At 39.2% G+C, this 22965-nt stretch overlaps 3 protein-coding genes across 3 annotated transcripts in view; 1 reads left to right on the forward strand and 2 right to left on the reverse strand.

Moving 5' to 3' along the window:
* Positions 1-6244, reverse strand: part of SLC41A2 (solute carrier family 41 member 2) — a gene marked incomplete at both ends in the record, with an annotated part of 39488 nt that extends 33244 nt beyond the window's left edge. The window contains 2 exons of the mRNA XM_079534916.1: positions 2582-2689; positions 5690-6244. Of these exons, the coding sequence (XP_079391042.1) occupies positions 2582-2689; positions 5690-6244 (663 nt within the window). The remainder of the gene's footprint in view (positions 1-2581; positions 2690-5689) is intronic.
* Positions 6245-14863: 8619 nt separating this feature from the next.
* On the forward strand, positions 14864-17911 carry NOPCHAP1 (NOP protein chaperone 1; the record flags this gene model as incomplete). The annotated part of the gene is made up of 4 exons (XM_079546595.1): positions 14864-14933; positions 15137-15223; positions 15757-15893; positions 17729-17911. The coding sequence occupies 4 exons, from the start codon at positions 14864-14866 to the stop codon at positions 17909-17911; spliced, it is 477 nt and encodes a 158-aa protein (XP_079402721.1).
* A 2284-nt stretch (positions 17912-20195) lies between these two features.
* ALDH1L2 (aldehyde dehydrogenase 1 family member L2) overlaps positions 20196-22965 on the reverse strand; it is a gene marked incomplete at both ends in the record, with an annotated part of 28636 nt that continues 25866 nt past the window's right edge. The window contains 3 exons of the mRNA XM_079548670.1: positions 20196-20251; positions 20938-21137; positions 22222-22327. Coding sequence (XP_079404796.1) covers positions 20196-20251; positions 20938-21137; positions 22222-22327 — 362 coding nt within the window. The remainder of the gene's footprint in view (positions 20252-20937; positions 21138-22221; positions 22328-22965) is intronic.

Genomic DNA, 22965 nt, shown 5'->3' on the forward strand with positions numbered 1-22965 from the left:
GCTTTTCAAGGAGTAAGAGAAAACTGTTTACATCCACGCTAATGCCAAAGACAAGTACAAGCTATGCCCTGAAATTGACTGAAACCACAGTCTTGAGACAGTGAAATGACTGATTCCAAACTAGAATGATCAGTAGCAAACAGCTAAAGCAGAAATTTGAGCAAGAAGATGAAGGTAGGTGATCAGGTAAAACTTGAAACCAAAGGTACTACTGATAAGAGAAAATAATTAGTTTACAACTCCAAAAGCACAGACACAAATACAAATTCATATGCAATTATAAGCTAGCTGAGCAAGAATTATCTCCAACACTGAAGTCATACTAGGAATTTTATCTCCGAAGTAAAGTTATTCACAGGGGCACAGTCTTGCGTTTAGGGTGTATCTGGTGGGGAGCTGGCTTTGGCAAATTTAGGAGAGAAGATTAATCGTACAACTGCCTGCCAATAACTGCTTAGATATGTCCTGTATTAATATATTCCTTCAGTTTTCACTTAGGGTGAGGATAACAGAAGCAAAGATGGGATGGCTGAAGAGAGTCACAGTCAATTAAATCAAAATTTATGAAATGTGCAAAAGTCAGAATAATCTCAGAGAACTGGCATGTAAATTGCAAGTCCAGTAGCAAGCTGTTTGATTAAACTTTTCAGAAGGAATGATACTGTACAATATCGCACCTGTTCTCAAACACTGGGGAAAGCAGAGCAACCACTGCAACTGTTCATGAGTTTGAAGTCTTGTGTGGTTCTGTGCGGTTCAGTGATTGTGTCATCAGGCAATGCCAAGGAAATCAGAGCTCCCACATGCGACATTGCATTGTCTGAAGAAATGTATGCTTTTCCAGCCTCTTCTTGGTCAGTTAATCTACCTTTATGTTGGCAGTAACCTGGCTTGGTCAAGATAGCCATGGAAAATGTGTGCTTTGACGTAAGAGGAAGCCTTTCATGATATGCTTGAATAAAACCAACTGAAGCATCAACTGACTTACGTTTTGGTGAGACTTAACGGCATTGCTAAGTGACACTGGCAATACTCCTCAAACTAAGCCCCTTCATATTGGGCTGTTCTTATGGGGTTTGTGCTTCAAATGGCCAAACTCAAATGGCTCTGAAAAAAATCAAGCTTAAGACACCTGCAGATTATATCATCACACAGATTATGAGATAAGATTTCCATTCCATTCAGGATTAGGGAAAGGGGAATGAACCCCATAATGTCCATTTTAGTTAATCACTGAGAATGCACCCACTATTGTAGAAACTCCAGTGTCAATTTTCTCTGTGTGAGGAAGATCAACTCCTGTCAGTTCGGTAACAGTTGACAGATGATATGAACTGGGGTTAGCATAACACAAGGAAACCTTCACTGGATTGCTACAGTTATGTCCATCACAGTGTGCATTTGGGCAATGATTCAGTATAACGTGATAATGAAATTTACTAATGACAGAATGGTGAGAGGCCTTGTCAGTACAAAGCATTTCAAAACTGGATGACCTTGAGGATTACATCAAAAGTGCTGATATTCAATAGTACAAGTGCAAGGTCATGCACTTATAGACTAACAATGTTTCTGCCAGAATATGGGAGTGAGTGACAACTGGAAATAACACAAAAGAAGAAATACTAGGACATGGTAATTGATTGCAAAGTAACTATGAGGTCCCAGCTTGACATTACTAGGAGAATAAATAGATATAAACAGGAAAGTTTCAAGAGCAATTGTACAGAGAAATATGGAAGTGTTATTTTACAGTGTTATATTGAGGTCTCATCTGCAGTTACACACACCTTTGACCAAGCATTTTCTACAAAGATTCATGCAAGCAGGAACAGGCAGAGAGAAGGTGGCCTTGATGGAAAATGGAAAGCTTATCTTACAAAGGAGAAGTACTGCAAAGGTGGAGTCATACAGAAATACATAATTCAGGCACTAGAAATAGTTTAGCCACATAATTAGAACGCTGTTCACAATAGCTACTCCCACACACAGAAAAATACATATGCTAAGGCAGTTTGGCTTGTTTAGGCAAAAAAAAAAAGAAGATACAGAACATCTCTTGAGATGTAGAAAAGAACTATGACAAATACAAAAGATATTAAAAAAAAAGAAATAGTTATCTTGCAATGCTAACAACAAAAAGAAAGATGAAAAAAAGCATAAAATTATTTAGCTAGAAGGTTAATAAAATCAAACCTTCCAGTTTCATCAACAAAGGTCTGGAATAGCTTCATTTCAGAGTTAAGAGGTCCATGGAAAAACATGTTCAAAATATGTAAAATCTGCATGTTAGCATATTGAAACCCCACCAAGGTCAGAGATATTGGACAACCTTACAGAATACACACGTAAATCTCAATTATCTAATATACTGTTCTGAATGATGGCTTAGAAGAGACCAAAGAAGTAAAATATTGATGTGTGGTGATTGGAAGAGGCTTGCCTTTTTAACACTGTCAATTTAATAACAGATTAAACAGCTCCTGCAAAAGCCAGATTAAGCCATAAACATAAAACACTAGTGTTCCAAAGATTTGTTTTCAGGAATTTACAATACCTATCAGAAGAGAAGGTTACTTACTGCAGTTGACAGCCTGGATGCCAAGGTCATTTCCAAATTTCCTTTGAGACCAAGAAGAGCAGGAACCAGGATAAAAACTTCAGTAACATTCTTGAATACATCCCAGTGCTATTTAAAGGATACAGTGAGAAAAACAAAAAAATCAATTGAAAAATGCCCTTTAGACCATCTTAAAAGTAGTGCCAAAAAATCTGTAACTCATAATTTAGGTCTCTAAAAAAATCGACCTTTGAAGATTAGACCCAAAAGTCTTTAAGGCAGGAGTTGCTATGCATCTAGTTAATTGTGCCTGCATACCACTACTTCAAAGACCAGAATACGAAAAGCAAGCAATACAAAATCTCCTAAACTAATTTCTCCACTACTGCACTTTCTCTGCGTATTTAAAATAGAGATTAATTATAGGTCACTAAAAAATTATTCTTCCTCTTTTATCAGTATTTATTTTACTCTCTCCGAGAACAGTTTAGGTACTTAATCTGTTTGACGCATGTAATTTCTGTTTGATTAAGCATATTAATTTTGGCCACTTAAACTGCACCAATACTACTACATCAAAGTCATCACCAGAAAAAAAAAAACATTTATAACATTTATTTGTACTAGCAGGATGCTAGAACTTAGGCTTACAAAAAAACTAAAACCAAAAATAACAACAAAAAAAACCTAGTTAAAAAGAAATGTCATTAATTTCAAGGTTTTAAATAATTTCAAAATAGTACCGGGTGCTATGACTGCTCTTAATTTACAGCAATATTTTCATCTCACCTCTTGCAGCTCTCCAGAAACCTCATCTGAAAAAACAGCTAGGAATAAGTTATTGAACAGACAGAGCCTGTACATGAAGAATTGTCTCCTAACTCTTTTACATGTAAGAAATTTAGAAGAATACAGATTTCCTAAACCTAGACTTTATAAAACAAACCAAGACAAACTCTCCAATATTATTTTGTGTGCTGACTTCTCAGCGCAGTAGCTGTACTACTTTATATGCCTGTCTATTCATGTATTTAATTTCTAATCACAGAAACTAACAAAACTTTGTATATCATTTTAATAAATCATCTTTGTATTCAGAGATTTGCAGCAATTTAAAATATGATTTTAATTTAAAAAAGGATTCAATTTTCAAATGTAAACAAGATCGGAGAAGTTACCTATGTATTTACTATTGAAAAAGAGTAGCTATGAAATGGTTTCAAAGAGCTTCGAATTCTTTGTCTTCCTTAAATTTTTGTTTTCACAACATATTCTTTCATGCTTCCCTGTTTTACTGACATTATGGTTTCATGGATGAAACATCCATTTAGGATGGAAAAAGGTAACACTGGCCAATTATTTTTGACTTTGTGCCCTCTCTCTCTCTCACTCACAGTGCTGGACTGGGAAACCAATAATGACTGGAAGTAATACAGAAGGAAAAAAAAAAAAGAAGTATTATCTCAATCCAGATCAAAGAACAGCTAAAAAAAATACACCAAAAGAGCACTTCTGTCCCTTTCAGAGAAGAAAGGCATTGGGAAACATTGGGTTGGAAGCCAATAGTGGTGGTAGGCACAACTGCCTCTTTTGGCTGATCATGAAGCTGTATTGTGACGTAAATCACATATTAACAATGTATGAACAAAGCATCCGTAAAAAGAATAAGATTGGCACAGGCAAAGCACAAGACTGAGGCAAAACAGGATAAGGAAGCAGTAAAGTTTGCTTGTCAATTATAATTTTCCTTTTTCTTGACGCATGAAGTGTCTTTCCATTGCAGCTGATTTAAGACCAAGCTTTATTTTCTCTCTCGAGTTTTTGAGTAACAAAAAACAGAATAGAGCAGAGTAATTCCTGTTGGAAAAGACCTTCATAGATCATTTAGTTCAGTGTGCCATTCCAGGGCAGTTAACAAAAAGTTTTAAAAAATGGCTACTTTTTACTCCTCCTTCAAGAGAACTTTTTTAACTCTAAGTATAGCTAAAGAAAACCCCAAGACAGAATGAAACAAAAAATAGAAGCAGATGAATTTTCCTACTGCCTTTTCATTTTGAATAGCATGGATATTTAATCTGTTTGAATATATTTTTCTGAAACTACCCATAAGGGAAGACAGAATCTATTAGATTTTTGATTACAACAAATTTCAACTTCGGGGAAAAAATAAAAGTAGGTAGGAAACGAAAGTAAATATGGCCTCCAAAAAGCAAAGAGAAAGCAAGAAAGTAAGCTAATCTAATAAACCTTCCTTAGCTGCTACTTTCTCAAGAATTTTCTTCAAATGTCACTGCACAAAGGAATGTTTGGTAGGAAACTTCTGCTTTTAACTTCACAAAAAAAAAAACAACACTACAGCTGTGTTAAGCTACAAAACCAGTCCTACAGAAGTTCCGTACCAGTAGGATCTTAGTGATACAATACTCCAAAACAGGTTTTAAAAAGGTTATTTACGTAACTCTTGAAATTCAAAGGAACTTGTAGTTTATCTTAACCCTGAATAACTATCATCAATTAAATCCACTATCATGAATTAAGATAGTCTGCTTCTATGGACCTACCACAGCTATATTTCAAGGTGAAAGTGATTCTGCAGCCCTGTTCACAGCAATAATGTTTGTAATTCCATGTGTTCAGTATACTTAACACTACATAAAAAAAAGTCACACCTGGATATCTAAAAAAGCTCTAATTCACTGCAGAAGAATTTCATGTGGTGTATGAACTTTAGGCATGCTTCCACATATGATACACATTATCTTGGATCAAATCTATACATTATGTCAGAAATTGCAGAGACCAGAAGCACAAAAGGAACATTTATTACTGACCAGAATTTTTAACTGATTCATACTAATTATTATATTTCTATCTTCAGTTAAAGCAGAAGTAACAGTTCCTTTCCACCAGTTCACTGTGGCTGTGATAATACTTACCAAGTCTTGAATAACTCCAAACAAAATATTTGAGCTGTTTAAGATAATCTGGAAGGGAAAGCAGTTCATAATAGCAGAATCATACACACATTTTATTACTTCTCATTATTGTAAGCATCCACAATACCATGTGTCAAATTATAAAACTCACAGATTATCTGTTAAAAATATAGTTCCCAAAGCAAATACCAACCTGTACAATATCCAAAACCATGCCAGCTGAAACAGTTCCAAATCCTGCTAGCAAAAAAGGTACGAGTATCTGCAGTGCCATAATACTACTAGATTCCTTGGGTTGCCTTCTACTCCCCTCCACAATAATATCTTCATTACTGTCACTAGACAGATGGTCTTCCTGCAACATTGCATCTGTTTCTGAAGTGTCCATTCCATCACAGTAATTATAACTGGAAAAGTCATCATACTTAGGGCTACAGTTAGAAGGGCTGTGTCCATTACTACCATGAAAAGTTTGTTCTGAGAAGTGATGATATTCTGCGTGCTGCTCAGATTTAACATTATAATTATGTCCTGCTGGTTGTAATCCATCTTGCCAAACACCATTCACTTTTTTGTGTCTTTCATCCTGGTTTATTTGGTAAACAACTGGAACCATACTCAAAAGCAGATTCAAAAATTTATCGGACTGAATTGTGCTAAGACTTATGGTCCAGTTTACAAAACCTTCTCTGTCATGAACTTTGCTGTTTGTTTTGGTGATGATAGATCTGTCTTTACAGTTAGTCATAGTGCTACAGAAGTACAGGTTGGAAAAGCACTTTGTTCTTCAGATGTCAGTGAAGAAATCTTGAAGATGAGTTATCAAGTGCCACACTTGATAATTCTAAAACAGATACATTTAAATGATGCTTTCTTGAAAGCAAAAAGTTTTTTTAATGGATCTCACATCTTCAACAACTCCATACACAAATCTGGATCTGAAAAAAAAGAGAAAAAAAAAAAAAGAAAAAAAAGGTATATATTGTAATGGCATATTACATTTAATTAAAATTAAGAGGAAAAAAAGGAGTTAGGATAAATAAGATATTAAAAACCTGATTTTCATTCAAATTTGCATGAGGAGTAGGTTGTAAATATTTCCTGAAATATATAATGTTCTGATGTCTAGTGACCACTAAACTATAATTATTTGATCAGTATTAACACCAGTCATGGTCACTTTGTTTTGCTTTCTGCAAGTCATGCAAATACAATTATATCTTTTATATTTAACATGGCTGCGCAATTATTTCTACTTTCCAACTTCTGTTATGGTCGAACATTAAACAATGATATATTGGTAGTCTCATGTCATTTGACATTTCCTCCATTAGTAGTCACTTTACCTTTCACTTCTTTAGCTTTCATGTGGTGATAATAGTTACAGTAATTTACTGTAAGTACAACATTACTTGACTTGAAATTTTGTTGATCTGTTTTTATTACTGGATGCCACAAATACAAGAAAATCATTGGCACAACCAAAGAAACAAAAGTTGGTCAGACTACACCAAGACAATGCTGAATGACGTAATTCCACAAGTTCAATACACTATATATAGAATCATAGAATCACCAAGGTTGAAAAAGACCTCAAAGATCATCTCATGCAACTGTCCACTTACCACCAGTATCTCCCCACCAGGGACAGTGACTCCACCACCTCCCATCTTGTTCCAGTGCCTGACCACCCTTTCAGAGAATAAATTTTTCCTAATATCCAACCTGAGCCTTCCCTGGTGCAACTCAAGGCCATTCCCTCCTATCCTATTGCTAGTCATGTGGGAGAAGAGGCAGACCCCTCCCACGTTGTGGATGCCCCATCCCTGGAGGCATTCAAGGCCAGACTGGATGTGGCTCTGGGCAGCCTGGTCTGGTGGTTGGTGACCCTGCACATAGCAGGGGGATTGAAACTAGATGAACACTGTGGTCCTTTTCAACCCAGGACATTCTATGGTGCTATGAAAAAAGCATAACGTAGTCATTGATAGTCTCATTCAAAATATTTAAACAAACCTATACTCTTTTTCTTTTTTTTTAAGTGCTGGTACACACAATAGCAATACTCTCACTAGTGGGGGAACGATAATATAGAAGTTCCTCAAATGCATATTCTTTGGACTACGGAATTCAGGAGCAAATACATCCACAAGCATTTTAAAGTACTATATTCCTTCTGCAAAGTCACGTGTGAGGTCACTAGGAGCAGAGTCCAATTGCCTGCAAAGTTCTATGATTCTATGAAGGTCTCCCTTGTACTCCAGGCATGGCCTCACCAGAGCTGAGTACAGGGGGACAATTACCTCCCTGCTCCTCCCGGCTACCCTATTTATGATACAAGCCAGGATGTCTTCTTAGCCACCTGGGCAATGCTGGCTTGTGTTCAGCCAAGTGTCAACCAACACCCCCAGGTCCATTTCTTCTGGCCACTCTGCCCCAAACCCGTACCGTGTCCAGTCTTCTTTAACCCCTTTATCCTTCAGCATTGAATCCGTAGTGACCCTCCCTACCACTGTCCTGAACAGATCCAAATCCACTGTCTGGAAGTCCAAGGTAGCAGTTTTGTTGACCCCCCTCCTGGCTTCACTAAGAATAGAGAACTGCCATTTTGCAGTCACTCTGCCCAAGACAGCTCCTGACCTCCACACCTCCCGCCAGTCCTCTGTGAACAGCAGGTCTAGTGGGGCACCTCCCCGGGCAGGCTCTTTTACCAGTCAGAAAGTTATCCTCCTGAAGACTCTAGAAACCTCCTAGACTGCTTGTTCTACATTATGTTATATTTCCAGTATGTATCAGGGAAGTTGAAGTCCCTCATGAGCACAAGACTGGTGTCTGCGCAACTTCTGCCAGCTGCTTGTAGAACCCCTCGTCCATCTCTTCAGCCTGGTTAGGCAGTCTGTAACAGACCCTCACCAGGATGTCAGCCTTGTAGGCCCTCCAACATGCAAAGCTGGAAAGACTTCCATTTTTACAAACTGCAGGAAACAAAAACAGTTGAAGGTTGGAGGATTTTTCGTCTCCTTGCCTATGAAGACGAGGCTCCTACATTTACGTTTATGCTATGATTCCTATATTTTCACTCCCTCCATTTCAATGCTTTTAAATAAGCTAATATTTTTCTATCCTATTAAATTTCACAGAGAATAGAGAGGTCAAAGCTATCAGCCTTACCGGAGATTTACATTTGTGCCCTTGCTGTAAGGCATCTTCAAACATAAGGATAATTCACCCACATATGGCCACAGCAAGTCAACTTCAGATCTGCTGCTTACAGAAGCATTTGGTTTGCTTTTCTGAGTGAAGACTCATATTTACCATGAAGACTTTCCCCCTACCAATTGCTTTATCCAAGGCAGTTCTGATCAAGAAAAGAACATTTTGAAAGCAACAAAGGAGTGTATTGCTTGACTTAGCAAAAGAAAAGTATTTTTTTCCACATGACCAACAAAGAAACCAAGATTCCTGAAATAACTTTTTGCTACCTGGTAGTAAATTGTGCTATGCTGAACCTTTTATTATAAGCATATAAAAACTCCTAGGCCTCAATTCTAGTTTCCACACACATCATTACGAGTAACAAAACAACCTCTGTTCTCTCCCAGAGGAGCTCTAACCACAGGCCAAAATGGTGCTGGGTTATACGCTACAGAAAGGCAACAACAGGGAACAATTTTGTTTCTGCCCTGCACAAAGAAGGTTTTAGCTGTGTAAAAGAAAAGATACGGTGCATAAAGAAATACAAGCAGGTGTATCATTAAACTAGCGAACTATTACCAACTTCTGAGACAATAATAAATAGCTTTATTGTAGAAGGATTAAAAGGAGTACAGGAGAAGAGCATTTCATGGAAACTGGAAAATTAAGATTGCAGAAAGGCTCTGGCTCTGGACGCTGAAGCGGCCAACTGATTAATGAGGATGGAAAGTGGTACAGTAGCTATGATACATGCAAAGGGGAAATTCAGACCACTTCCGACAGGTGAGTTTCAGTTGATCACAAGAAGCATCCAGATTAGAGAAACTTTATTTAATAATTCAAGAATAGTGTGCGAAACTAAGATGTGAAGTGTTCATGATAAAAGATGCTTACATCAAAGCAGTCTCATTAGAGGTCTTTTAGGGGTAGTGATACTTGTTTGCTTGTTAGTTTTTGAGGAGTGTTCACAAACAAAGGACTCTATTTCACTCCCAGGGAAATACACTGAGAAAATTTCCCAATAGCTGTAAGATGGCAGAGTTTAGCTGTCACTGTGGTTTCTGCAGTGTCCTCCTCTCACATCACTGGAGTGCTAGGCTGGTGATTCATGGAAATTATCCGTTGCTCAGGAACTCTGACTACAAGTATTTGGGTTAATTATCCATATATTTATACCATATGGGTTTCTCTCCTTGTAAGTTTATACTTTCTGTTTTTTCAAGAAATGAACTCCTTGGGGATATAGTGGTTTCATTGAATACAGTGTTAACAGTGTAGAAGTAGAACAGTGTAGAAGTGTTAACAAATAGAAATGGCATCTACAAATGTGAAAGAGAGATAGAAAAATATTTCAAACAACTGTAAAAGCTTCAGAGACAGACTGGTAACCAACAGCTGAAACAAAAAAGTACTAAAGCAGTTTAGAAGGCAGTCATTTAGATTTTTCCTACCAAACTGCCTGGAATGATAAAATGTGAGCTAACGGTAAATGCTGAAAAATGAGAACTTAAGAAGATAAAGTGAAAAATATACTACAGTACATAAACCTACAGTGAAAAGTAATTACATCTTCAGAGGATAAGTGTACAGTCCCCTGAATTCAGCTATTCATTTCTAAAAACCTGCTCTTCCAAATGTCACCTGATGCAATAATTTCATTGTGAGTTCTAGATGCTAATATTGCTGTATTTACTTTTTGCTTGCAGCTACAGAAAGCAGCAAACCATCTATAGAACAATATGATCTTGAGGATCAGAAATCCCTGTGAAGCTTTATCATTGACAATTGCAATTTTATTGTGTTGTCTAGAAAAGATATAGCCAGGTAAAGAAGCAAGCACTACTAGAATAACTCATGTGAAATAAAGGAAGCAAAATGCTCAAAAACGAGTCCAAAACAGGAGGAGATAAGTGAGTCTGGTTTCCTGCCATATAATTAAGCTGCAGAGAAAGGAGAAGTATGAGAAAAAAAAACAACCAGAAACCAAGAGATAAAGATTCTTTGAGAAGCCATAAAATTGCCTCAAATTTATCATACTTGGCATGTTATAAGTGAAATGAAAGCAGACCCTGTCTTTCTCCCTACAAGGAAAATAATGAGCTATGCCCAGACAAAAACATTTTCAACTCTTTGTTTCCTAAGCAGCTACATTTAACAATTTCCTCTTTTCATTCATTCACATATCAATTACTGTGCATTATTTACCTCTCTTTCTCAGTCCTTCAAATGTACACAAACAGAAATACAACCACACCCCACTGTTTGTTGAGGACATATTCCTGAAAAGCGAAACACTTAGCAGTTCAACATACAACAAAGCAATTTTCCCCATATAGAATTAATGCAATTGATGAGTACACCAATTTTAAAAATACCAACAGAGATTGAATGTATGACACAGAAAATGAACAGCAGAAGCAGATGGTATGGAAAATAGACAGGCCCATAAGCAGGAAGAGATGCTGACTTGTGGAAATCTCACACACTTCAGCCATGAAGCTGAACACTGGACCAGTATCACATTTTTCCATACTTCACCTTCAATTGACTTGATGGCTTTTGTTTCATCTGAGGAAGATAAAAGAAATGAAAATGTAATTGTTCGGGATGGAGTAGCAGGAACAGATTTCATCTTCTAAACATTGTTTCAGTCCCAGTCTTGATTCAGTTCTCAAGAGTATGGGTAAGAGGCGCTTCTTCCACACATCCTCATGTGTATTTAAAGAATAAAAAGAGAGTCCAGAGGAGGGCCACAAAGATGATCAGAGGGCTGGAGCACCTCCCCTACGAAGACAGGCTGAGGGAGCTGGGCTTGTTCAGCTTGGAGAAAAGAATGCTGTGGGGTGACCTCATTACAGCCTTTCAGTACCTAAGGGAAGGCTATAAACAGGAGGGGAGTCAACTCTTTGAAAGAGTAGATAACAGCAGGACAAGGGGAAATGGTTTTAAGTTGAGGAAGGGAAGATTTAGGTTGGATGTCAGGGGGAAGTTCTTTACAGAGAGAGTGGTGAGGTGCTGGAACAGGCTGCCCAGAGACTGTGTGTGCCCTGTCCCTGGAGGTGTTCAAGGCCGGATTGGATGGGGCCCTGGACAATCTGGTTTAGTATTAAATGGGGAGGTTGGTGGCTCTGTATGTGGCAGGGGGGTTTGGCTTGATGATCCTGCAGGTTCTTTCCAACCCAAGCCATTTTGTGATTCTGTAATATCCATCACTGGAAGGATTAAAGGAGTGGACATCAGGGCTAAAAGTTTGACTGTACAGCAATTAGTCTGCTAGAGATTAATTTAAAGCATGAAAACAATAGCCATGCTTTTCTAAGTTCATTCAAAGAAAGCAGGAAGAAGAACAGTGAACAAAAAAAAACACAAATAGTGTCAGCATTATGATGGGCTAAAACAAATATTTATTGAAGTCTAAGGCTGGGAAAATTAATTTTCTGAGAAAATTTGCTTTCTGAGTTTGGCAAAAAAAACAAAAGATAACACCTAGCTAAATAATACTGAGCTTCTGGATGCGGCCCAAAGCAACCTGTTGTAGTCGAGCCTACACTGAGCAAGGCTAGTGACAAGGCAACATCCAGAGATCCCTTCCAATCTCAAGAATTCTCATATTCTGAAGTTTGGAAGGGGAATTTTGTAAATTTTGAATAAGATTTATGCAGATGAGACAGTATTCTGCACAGCCTCTTCTCCACTGCTGTGTCCTGTGTACATGCAAGTTCACAGTATCAAGCTGATATCCTTATGACAGAGATGACTGTCACTGACACTGCTGTATCCTAGTGAACATTTCAGTAGAAAGCTACATCAGATCACCTGAACATATAGAGTAAGCAAGCAGACTGTTTTATCATTAACCATTTTGTAGAACTCAGAACCAAGGATAGTGAGCTGTGCTATGATTATTTATACCAGATATTAAATGCTTGGTACAAAAAGATGGAAAACGTGCTGAAAAACAATAAATGTCAGATGCATAGCAGCATTATGGGCAGTACGTACCACTTTTAAATGTTATGCAGTATACTTTTTAACATGGTGTTTATTTTGTGGCAGTTGTAGGTTAAATCAACAGCAGAAGAAAGAAAAGAGAAAATAGCGTGAGGAAAAGAAAGAGATGAAACAACCTCCAAATGCCTTTGTGAATTTAACTAATACACCGAAAGAGCAGCCAGCCTCAGGCTCAATTTTCAGACAAGTTTTAGACTGCTGCATTTCACTTCCTGAACATGTCAGCTTTCGATTTTGGCCCCAAGGAAGGGAAAAGCAGCTGTCAGAAAAAAGACTTGGTTTGCCTCTGACCTTCAATTCAATTAAAAAAAAAAAAAAAAAAAAAAAAAGGAGCAAAACAGAGCCAGAAATGAAGGAGCAGGCTGTGAAATGTGGTTACGTTGCTACATCACCCCAATGGAATGCCAGCACAAAAACTACCTGCCAAAAGGTGGGAAAAGTCTGAAATAGAAAAGGTAACACACTCCTCTAGATTATGTAACCAGTGGGTACTTAACAGGATGAGTCTTAACTGTACGACTTGGGATCTTGATTACAGGTTTCTAAGGGGGGCATGAACTGCTTATTAAGTCGGGCACTAGAATACAGATCTCACGTTGTTTTTGGAGGATAATATCCCAAAGTATTTGAAAATGACATCCACCTTTTTTCTTTCTGAAACGTCTACCCACCATGCTGTAGCCTTATGGCTCCAGGCTCAGAACTTCAATAAGGCAATATACACAGGGAACAGTGCCAAAACAGGTCAGCCCGTCTAGTCCCATCTGTTATCTTCAGCATTACTGGTAAAGGGAGGATCTCACTTAAGGTCACATACAGGATCACACAGAATTGTAGGGGTTGGAAGAGACCTCTGGAGACCACCGTGCCCAACCCACGACTGTTAGGATGCCAATTAACAGCTGGTGGGGCTCTAAATACAAGAGACAGATGTATCACCCTGTATTTTTCACATGTTATTACTTACAGTAAGACTAAGCAATAACATTTTACATGCAGCCTGGCTGATGTTCGGTGCTCCGTAACCTGAGATCAAACGGAAAGATTCCGACGACTGCATCCTGGACAGCACAGGGCGAGAGCACGGCAATATTTTAACGGAATTAAAGAAAGCGGTCACAGCTGCCACTCGAACTCAACCGGGGAAAGGTTTCACGCTTTCGCGGTGCCACATTCTGGCGTATCCCACAGGGGTAAAGACGGGAGCACAAACGCACACCCGCCGAGGCGAGGCGCGCGCAGAACGGCGGGGCGCCGGGAAGGCTGGAGCCCGCCAGGAGCCTCGGGGATGGCAGCGGGCCGGACGCGCCTCTCCGCCGCCGGCGAGGAAAGTTTCCCGGCCCCCCGCCTCCCTCGGCTGCAGCTCGCCCGCCGCCCACGCCCGCCCTCCCCTCACGTTCCCCCCCGCTGCCCCTTTACCTGGGCGAGGGCGAGGCCGGCGGCGGCTCGCGGTCCCGCTCCATCGCGGCGGGCGGGAGGGGCCACCCGGCGGCGGTGACAGCTCCGGGCTAGGTGAGCAACGCCGCCACTGAGCAGGCGCGGAAGGGGCCGGAGAGAGAGGGCGGGCGGCCCCCGCGATGATGTGGCCGTGATGCGCTGCCGCCGCCGCCGTCGCCGGCCGCTCCGATCCGACGGCGGGCGGGGAAGAGCCGAGCGGCAGCCGCCGCCCCGCGCCGCTGAGAGGCGCTGATGGGATGGCGAGAGGGCGGCCGCACCCCGCAAGGGGGGAACAAAGAGGCGGGGGCTGTCCCTCGGCCCTCCGGCACTCATCTGCCTGAATCCGCAGGTGGCGGCCGGGGAGTTGTGCATGGAGCTGAGCGCCGGCGCCAGCGCGTTGGGAATGGCGATGGCGATGCGGGACTGTCCCAGGCGGGTCTCACGAATGCTCACACGGGAACAGAGAGAACACCACGTGTGTGTTTGACCTATTGAGCCAATATGAGGCCGAAGGGCACAGTTTGCCGGGGCACATCATTAGCGGAGATGAGACGTGGTGCACCGCGGAGGTGAGGGGAAGCAAAGGGAACCTTCCCGCCGCCCACGGCCGCCAGCAGTCGGCACCCGCCGAACCTCGCGGAGGAAGCGGTCATCCCGACCTGCAGGGGGCGCTGCGCCGGGGTGGGCGGGGAAGGGAGAGCCCCACTTCCGGCCTGCGGGGCGCATGGCGGGGCTCGGGCAGGCGGCAGAGCCGGCGGCCTCTCAGGAGCTGCTGGCTGCGGGGCGCCGCGGAGGTGAGGGGCCGGGGGGTCGGTGTGCGGGGCACCTCCGGGAGCGAGAGCTGCGGGAAGGCCGCAGTGCTTGTTAAATGAATCCTCATCTGTTTAGGTTTGGCGTAGAAGGGTAGAGAAGGAGCAGCAGGAGGAAAGCGTCACAGTTAAAAACGTGGAGTTTGTGGTTGGTGCAGGTAAACGTGTAAATACCCGTTTGTTTCTAGGTTTGGAAGAAACGTTACTGATTAGTTCAAAGCCTGGCCGCAAGAAGGCTACGACTTTACAGACTGTAAGGGTGCCAAGGAGTAATGGTAAGTGTAACGCTGTTACTAGAGCAATGGCGGCAACTAAGTAGTTTATTTAACATAGCTGAATATTTAACGCTTGAACAATTTTAAGGTATTTTTGCTTCCGTGAATCATCAAATATTTGCTTTGGTAAAGGGGGAGACTCATTCCATTTCTATTTGCTTTGGGTTCTTAGACAAATTACGCATAGACATCTAGCGTTCTCTTTGGTGTGTTTCTACATGTAATGAAAAACTGAGATTCTTTAGGAATTATGGGATCTTGGAGAATTTTTCTCTTCATGAGAATAGACCAGCGCTCTTTAGGCTCGGACTTTTGTTTCCAGTATAATCAGCCTTGCTGCTTTTTGTTGAGCTTCTTGTATCTCTCAGATGTAATTTCTCAGTGTGAAATATTTGCTACTGTGGTTGACAATTGGGAATCAGAGTTGAAATTGAATCTGTTTAGATGCTCAGATTTCTGAGGTATAAAACTATAAATAAATGTGTCTGTGTGTATGTGTATATATACACAGGTGGTAATTATTTCTGTTTCAGTTTTGGACAGAGTACAGAGCTTTTTACCACAGATGGCTCATGCAAATGATGAGCTAAAAAGAAAAATGGTAACAGCACCAGCTCATCAGTTTGATATTGAAAATCTCGACAGTGCCGCTGAGAAAGTTATAGAAATGGTAAATAACACGTTTTTGGTTCTACAAACTGCATTTTGGTATGATTAAAATAATCCTCTGATCTTACACTAAGCTAGCTTGATAAATAAGGTGGAATCTTTACCATTTTATTCTGTGACGTGCAAATTCATAATAAAAGTAGTAAAACCTTTTGAGGTTGAAATTTACTGCTTGGTTTTAATACTTGCAGAATATAATGGCTAGGGATGAAGTAGATTAAGGTCAGAATAAGGTATTTTATCTTTGAATTGTAAACTCTGAACTGAAAGTAAGTTGCTCATTCTATTTTAAATGTAGGAGATTTGATTTCAAAATTGGACGTTGTTCCTAGTAAAGCATAACAGAAGGCTTTAATATAATAATAGCTTTGGGTTGAAAAATGTTGTTAGTGTTATGATCTTTTACAGCTAATATTTACAGTCACAGCAATATTTTCATTCTGCTTTTAGCTGAAATTGTAAGTCCACGTGCTCATGTTGGAAAATTTCACTCTGAAAGCGATGTGATATATGTGTGTTCCAGACAAGTGTCTTCTGGTCTGCAAACCCACAAGAAATAAGGCAGAAATGGGGCAGCCAGATAATTTGGTCTGAGAGCTCTCAGAGCAACTGCCTGGATGCTGGTTAGATCATAGAATCATAGACTGGCCTGGGTTGAAAAGGACCACAATGATCATCCAGTTTCAACCCCCCTGCTATGTGCAGCGTTGCCAACCAGCAGACCAGGCTGCCCAGAGCCACATCCAGCCTGGCCTTGAATGCCTCCAGGGATGGGGTATCCACAGCCTCCTTGGGCAACCTGTTCCAGTGCCTCACCAATCTCTGTGTGAAAAACTTCCTCCTAATATCCAATCTAAACCTCCGCTGTCTCAGTTTAAAACCATTCCCCCTTCTTGTAGACTGTACTCAATCTACGTGCAATAAGTTGTCAGAAAACAGAATGGATTCTAAAAATTGTTTGTTGTAACGTGCTGATGTGGAACGAGTTGGATTTTCAAAAGATTTTTCTTGTGGTAGTGTCTGACAATTCTTGGCTTTATAATAAACAAGTCAGGAGATAATAGCATCGTGTTATTTGCAGATCATGGAATACATTTATTTGTGTAACGTGTATCTTTGTGTTTTGTATATTTTATATTATAAATATTTTGTATAAATACGCATTCGTGTATTTTTCGTGTAAATTTTGCCTTGCAGCATGCAGGAAGTTTTTGAGGTGAGGATCAGCAGTTTAAGACAGATGTTTTCAGAGAGAAAAACAACCCTCAGAAATTACAGCTCTAGTTAAGAAAATATATCATCACTTTCGATTCACAAAGTGTGATTTAGAGTACTTTGCAGTAGTTGTAGCAGCATTAATAATACCAGATGATATGAATAACATTCATAAATGTATCCACTTTATATATATATATAAATATAATATATAAATATATATAATGTATATAATGTATATAATATATAAATATATATATATATATATATACGTACAGCGTGACGTCTTCATACTCTAAGCGGTTTAAGTTCTTTATTGGATGCCTCCTGCTCATTACTTTAGATTTTGACTGAGTTCATCTATTTCCTTTATCTCTTTTATAAGGATATAAAAATGCCCTTGTATTTGCTTTGGGTGATAAAAGTTACAATTTAAATACTTGGGAATCTGTTTATGATATTTGCCTTAGTCATGTTAGAACCCAAAAGTCTGACTGACTGACAAAACACTGACTGTGGTTTTCATACAGTAGTAGAGCTGATTTGTTTGCTTTGTGTTTTAATCAAATTATGGAAGAGTACAGAAACGTATCATGTGTTAACTAAGATCTTTTCTTTCAGAACGTGGCTGTAGTTGAACTGAGTGATTCTGATACAGATGAAGAGAACCTAACTTCAGAAGATGACTCAGAATCTGAAGATGACTGTATAACTGATGAAGTGACAATAGACAACATTAAGTTTCCTAAACCAAAGGGAGAAAAGGGCAAAATAGAAATTTTGGACAGCAAAGTGAATGAGTGAATCAATTTTTATTATACTTTATTTAAAAAAAAAAAAAAAAAAAGTATTCAAGCAAACCACGTTTTCTTACTTTGAAGACTTAGCCTTTAAATGGCATTGTTTCTCCATGTGAGATTCCCCAGGATCCTGTGAAATGCTATTGTTTACTTGGTGGAGAATTCAGGATCCACTCATGGCTCTGAAGCAACCCACATCTCTGAAGAATTAAGTAATGTCTTATTCATCAAACAACATGAAAATTCCAAGCTTTCTTGTGAAGTTAGACTAAGAAAGCAGCTACAAGTTGGAATGTTTGAGCAGAAAGGCGTACTGCAGAGCTAGTTGAGAAAATTCTTGTTCTCGTTTTGTTGAAGAAAGATTTTTGTAGTGTGCTTAGAATAAAGCTTGACTTCGAGGGCAGGAAAGAAATGACAAGGAAAAATCTGTTCTTTATTATGTCCTGTAAAGTGTTAGTGTACAATGTCTTCAATATTAAATGTTACCTTAAAGTACATTAGAAGTTGTTTGTATGTTGCCGTCATCACAGTAACTGCTGAATACCAAAGCAACAGCTGAGGCTGTTTCAAGATGAGGTAGCATAGGTAAGGATAACATTTTAATAAGCCATGACTTGAAAGAGTTTAACAAAGAATTACTTATGCTTCTGGGCTTGCGCTGAGTTACGGGTAGGTTGCTGCTATTCCCTGAGCTAGCTCCTATCTGCAGTGTTTGGGTAAATACCTGTGGTACTCAGGTCAAGTCCACCTCTGTGGTATTACAGGTGCACTAAGCCACGCTACTCATCTACTGCTTTATCACATTTCTGCTCTCCATTTTCTTAATTGTCACTACCAGAAGAATCAAAAAGTTTATTTTCAGTTGGCCTCTCCTCAAGCTAGCTTGAAACAATTGTGAAACCACAATCAGTGAAAATATGTCTCATTTGTACTTACCTCAGATTGGTGAAATACAATGATTTGGGCTGCTGTATTTACTTTACAGATTGTTTCGTGTTTCAAAAGTCTCTGTGATGCTCCTGTGTATCACACGTTGTTTCTTAAAGTACTATTTTCTATTTGCTATATCATTCATATTTTCTTTATTGTATTTGCTCAGATATTAAACTTAAAAAATAATGAATTGAAACCTGCAGTTACGTACACAACTTGTTTCAAATCCAGTACTTAATTCTGAAGTTTTCTTTTTAAGACCTGTTTCAGTGATAAGAAATTACAAGGATTCTTTTTTTTTTTTTTCCCCTCTCAGTATAGCTTCTTAAAAATGGAAGAGGGGTACAATTTATCGAAATCAGCTGATTAAGTCACAGAATATTTTAGGAAAGAGGAAGAATAGGAGTCAAGATGTGGGACTGCTCTTTCTAATGGCAGTCCAGAGATCAGATTAAGTTTTAGGTGGAGGTACGATGTAAGAAGAGCAAGCAGCATTAAGTACAGTCTCCTTGTTGGGTAAGGTCTTGATCTGTATGGAAAACTTCAAACTGAAGAAAATTTGAAAGCCAAAGTCTTAACTCAGTCATTTTACAAGAGATTTTCGCATAGATTTAAGAAGACATATGAAGTACAAAGTAATAGTCATGCCATATAAAACAGTGATAAGAGTCTGTTTGCACCAAGTGATTTTAATCTTTTAATGTAGCCACTTTTCAGATTGCAGGCTGATCACATGTTCCATTTCAACAAAAAGATAGAAAATATTTTCAGTAACTTTAGCTTGGTATGCATAGTTAACATGGATGTTGAACTCTGTATGTACTATACAAAGATCATAGTAAGTGCACTTCCTTGCATTGATGTACTTCTTATGGCACAAAGGTTTTCTGTACTGCTGACGAATCACCAGAGCAGAATGTTAAGTTGCTACTGTAAAATCTGAACCAGTTAATAGCAAAAATGATATAATATGCATATTTTAGTTCAATTTTAGAAGAAACCTAAGAACTAAGTTTAAAACGTTCATGTAAATGTGATCACACGAATAAGAAGTAGGCATGTGAGAATTTTCTATTCAGCTGTATTTTTTAAAAATAAGCCAAACTACTTTTTTATTTTTGGCTTGTGCTAATCACTGCTACTGTTGCTGGATCATTTATATGGTGTCAAGCTAATTCCCAAATGCTTCTGTCTTTCTGTGAGACTAAAATTTGGACCTGATTTAAAGAAATTATCTATGGAATGAGTGTATTTGTTTTTTAGTTGCAGCACTGCAGATGGCATATCCCAGGCATGATATTAAGTGGAGCCTTTAAGATTAGAACTGCCAAAAGTTTACTTTCCAAGTGAGGCTGTTAATATTCCACAGTGACAGCCTTTGTTCTAAGATATTCATGAAGAGCTTCTTCACCTGTACAAGCAAATATTAACCAGTTAGAATAGTGGCTAAAGGAGAGAAAGCTGTCAGGGAAGGTAACTGTATCATTAAAATAAATTCGTAATGTTTTAGCCAACATTTGAGTCCTTGAGACATGATGAGAAACTAATGCATTTACTCTCCCTTTAAGATTTACAGGACTGGTTTAACAAGAAGAGGCCAAACCCAACAAGTATGGAAAGAAAATGCAGCTGAATTTTAACAAGCTGCCACCTGGGGGGAGTACTGAAGCAGCAGCAATCCCTAGGTGGCAACTTGTGTGGAGGAGCTTGGAGCTGAATTTAAGAATTGGTTTGCCTATGTTAAGTTTCCGGGTTAAAAAAAAAATTACATTACAAAATTACATTACATAGGGATTTTTCCCCTATTAATAATTTTGATGGGGGGGGGAAAAAAAAGGGGCTAATACTTGCTAGGGATTCCAAGGGCAAACATTTGTTGTATTACTCTTTGCCATGAGGCTTGATCTGTTCAGTCTTGTAATAAAATGAACAATACTGGAGATACTGAAGTGGGATTTGTAAGGACAGGAGAAGAATTAGATCACTTAGCTGGAGGAATGTGGAAGATGCAGGAAATACATCTGTAGATTTCAGGTAATGCTATTTTTTCATTGACTTGGATTGTCAGATGAGAAACGAGGGGAGAGAACAACTTACCTAAATCTTTTCCAAAGCCAGACTGTTTAAATCCACCAAATGGTGCTGCCACATCAGTTTTGTTGTATGTATTGATAAAAACTGTTCCAGCTTCCAGCTTTTCACTGATATAGAGAGCTTTGCTTATGTCCTTTGTGAAAACTCCAGAGGCTAAACCATATTCTGTGGTGTTTGCCCGTTGCAGCACTCCGTCGATATCCCTGGAGGAGAAAATATTGATTTAATTGCTAGGAGGTAAAACAAGTATGTGCTAGCAAGCTTTGATCCTCAGTTTGATAGAAACATCTTTTGCCATGCTCCTTCTCTTAGCTGTTACAAAGACACAGTTTAGTAAGGACTACTCTCTGTGTCAGTCTGTCTCAGTTATGGAAATTCATACACTTGCTTCAAGCTTGTAAAGCATGTGTTTGCATTTTGGTGTTTAAGATCTACACTAGGAAATGTCAAAAGAAAGCTGCATTATGCACACTTATCTTCACTCAATGACACTGTACATCTCAGGGATCAGAAGAATACAAAATGACCTGTAAAGCAGAACTTGGCAGCACGTTATGAGTCAGTTTGTTAAAGTCTGTCAGTTAACGGAGTAAATGCTGGACCTCAGCTGTCCATTTCAAGCAGTCTTTTCAAGCAATGTTCCAAATTGCTATTTCTATCCAATCTCAATTAATTTTAAAAATCCATATGTTAAAGCTTCAAAAACTTATTACAATCCCATATTTCCACACATAATATGTAGACGTAAAGGGGTATCTGTGTGGCCAGTTCCCAACTTCACTTTCATGCTGCAGAAAAAAGAAACCTGGTGGAAACAGCTGTATGAAATTTCTACATAAGGCTGTTATATTATCTGTTCGTAAAATAATTCCTATGATGTAAAATGAAAGCTACTGAAACTGGCACTCCACAAAATATACAGGGGCATTTTCATTTACAGGAGCAATGTGCCAGCCTTAGACAATGCACAAACACTATGAGGTCCTTTTTGTCCACTGGAAAAAAATGCACCTTTAGCAATTTGATCCAACCTCTGTGTTTGTATCAATTTGAGTAAAAATCTTTCATTGAAAATTGAATCTTATTTAAGAAATGGTGCTTGGTGCTCCCTCCTACTCCCTTGCACACTTGTAACAGCATTTATTCTATACTGACATGGAGAAGGACACTCATACTAGAAAACCTCTGAATTTAGCAGAAAGAGAACCTGAGTTTCAGCTAGATCTTAGAAGATTAAAAGAACCATTCAATGTATTTCAACACACGGTGAAAAAAACAAGAATGTACCCATTTTTAAATTTGGAAATGACCATCACTGGACCAAAGGATTCTTCCTGGGCAATGTACATATGGTCTTCAACATCTGTGAATACAGTGGGTTCCATGAAGAAACCTAAATAGAGGATAAAACAGCATCTAAGTGAAGACAAAATGCTTTTTTGTTTGTATTGTCCAGGCTATCTGTACTTAATGTCACAGATACATTGAGGCTTGAAACAGAAAATACCAAGATCAATAAGAATAAATAGTGAATGGTGATGCATGTGTATAACAGCAGAAAGAAGGCTAAAAGAATGGCCTTTCTTGATGAGAGCAGTTAACATGTGGGTCATGTCCAGAGAAGGCCTGCATGCACAAGGCTAGGCTGCTCCTCAGGGACAGATCCTGCATTCTGGCAGCAGGAAGGCAGTGTTACAGAATGTCAGAGAGACCACTGCTTCTCTTGTTATCTGACAAGAAGATAGCCATACATATCTGTATCTTCCAAAAACAAGAAAAAAATATGCAATGGGCAGCAACTTTGCCTACGGTTTATTGAGGTTTAACTGAAACAAAAGCTCACCTAATAACTACTGTTCCTTTCTAAGCAGTATAAAAGACCCGTCTATAAACTAGTCCACGTTGTTGTCAATCAAGAACTGTTACAGTGTTAGATATAAGTGATTTTGGGTATCTCCATCTACAAGAGTGAGTACATTTCAGTGAGAGTGGATAAAGCCAGCTTCCAGTGTTTTGTATAATCACCTTTTC

The sequence above is a fragment of the Tetrao urogallus genome (genome assembly GCF_951394365.1).
Source record: "Tetrao urogallus genome assembly, chromosome: 1".
NCBI classification, from domain to species: Eukaryota; Metazoa; Chordata; class Aves; order Galliformes; family Phasianidae; genus Tetrao; species Tetrao urogallus.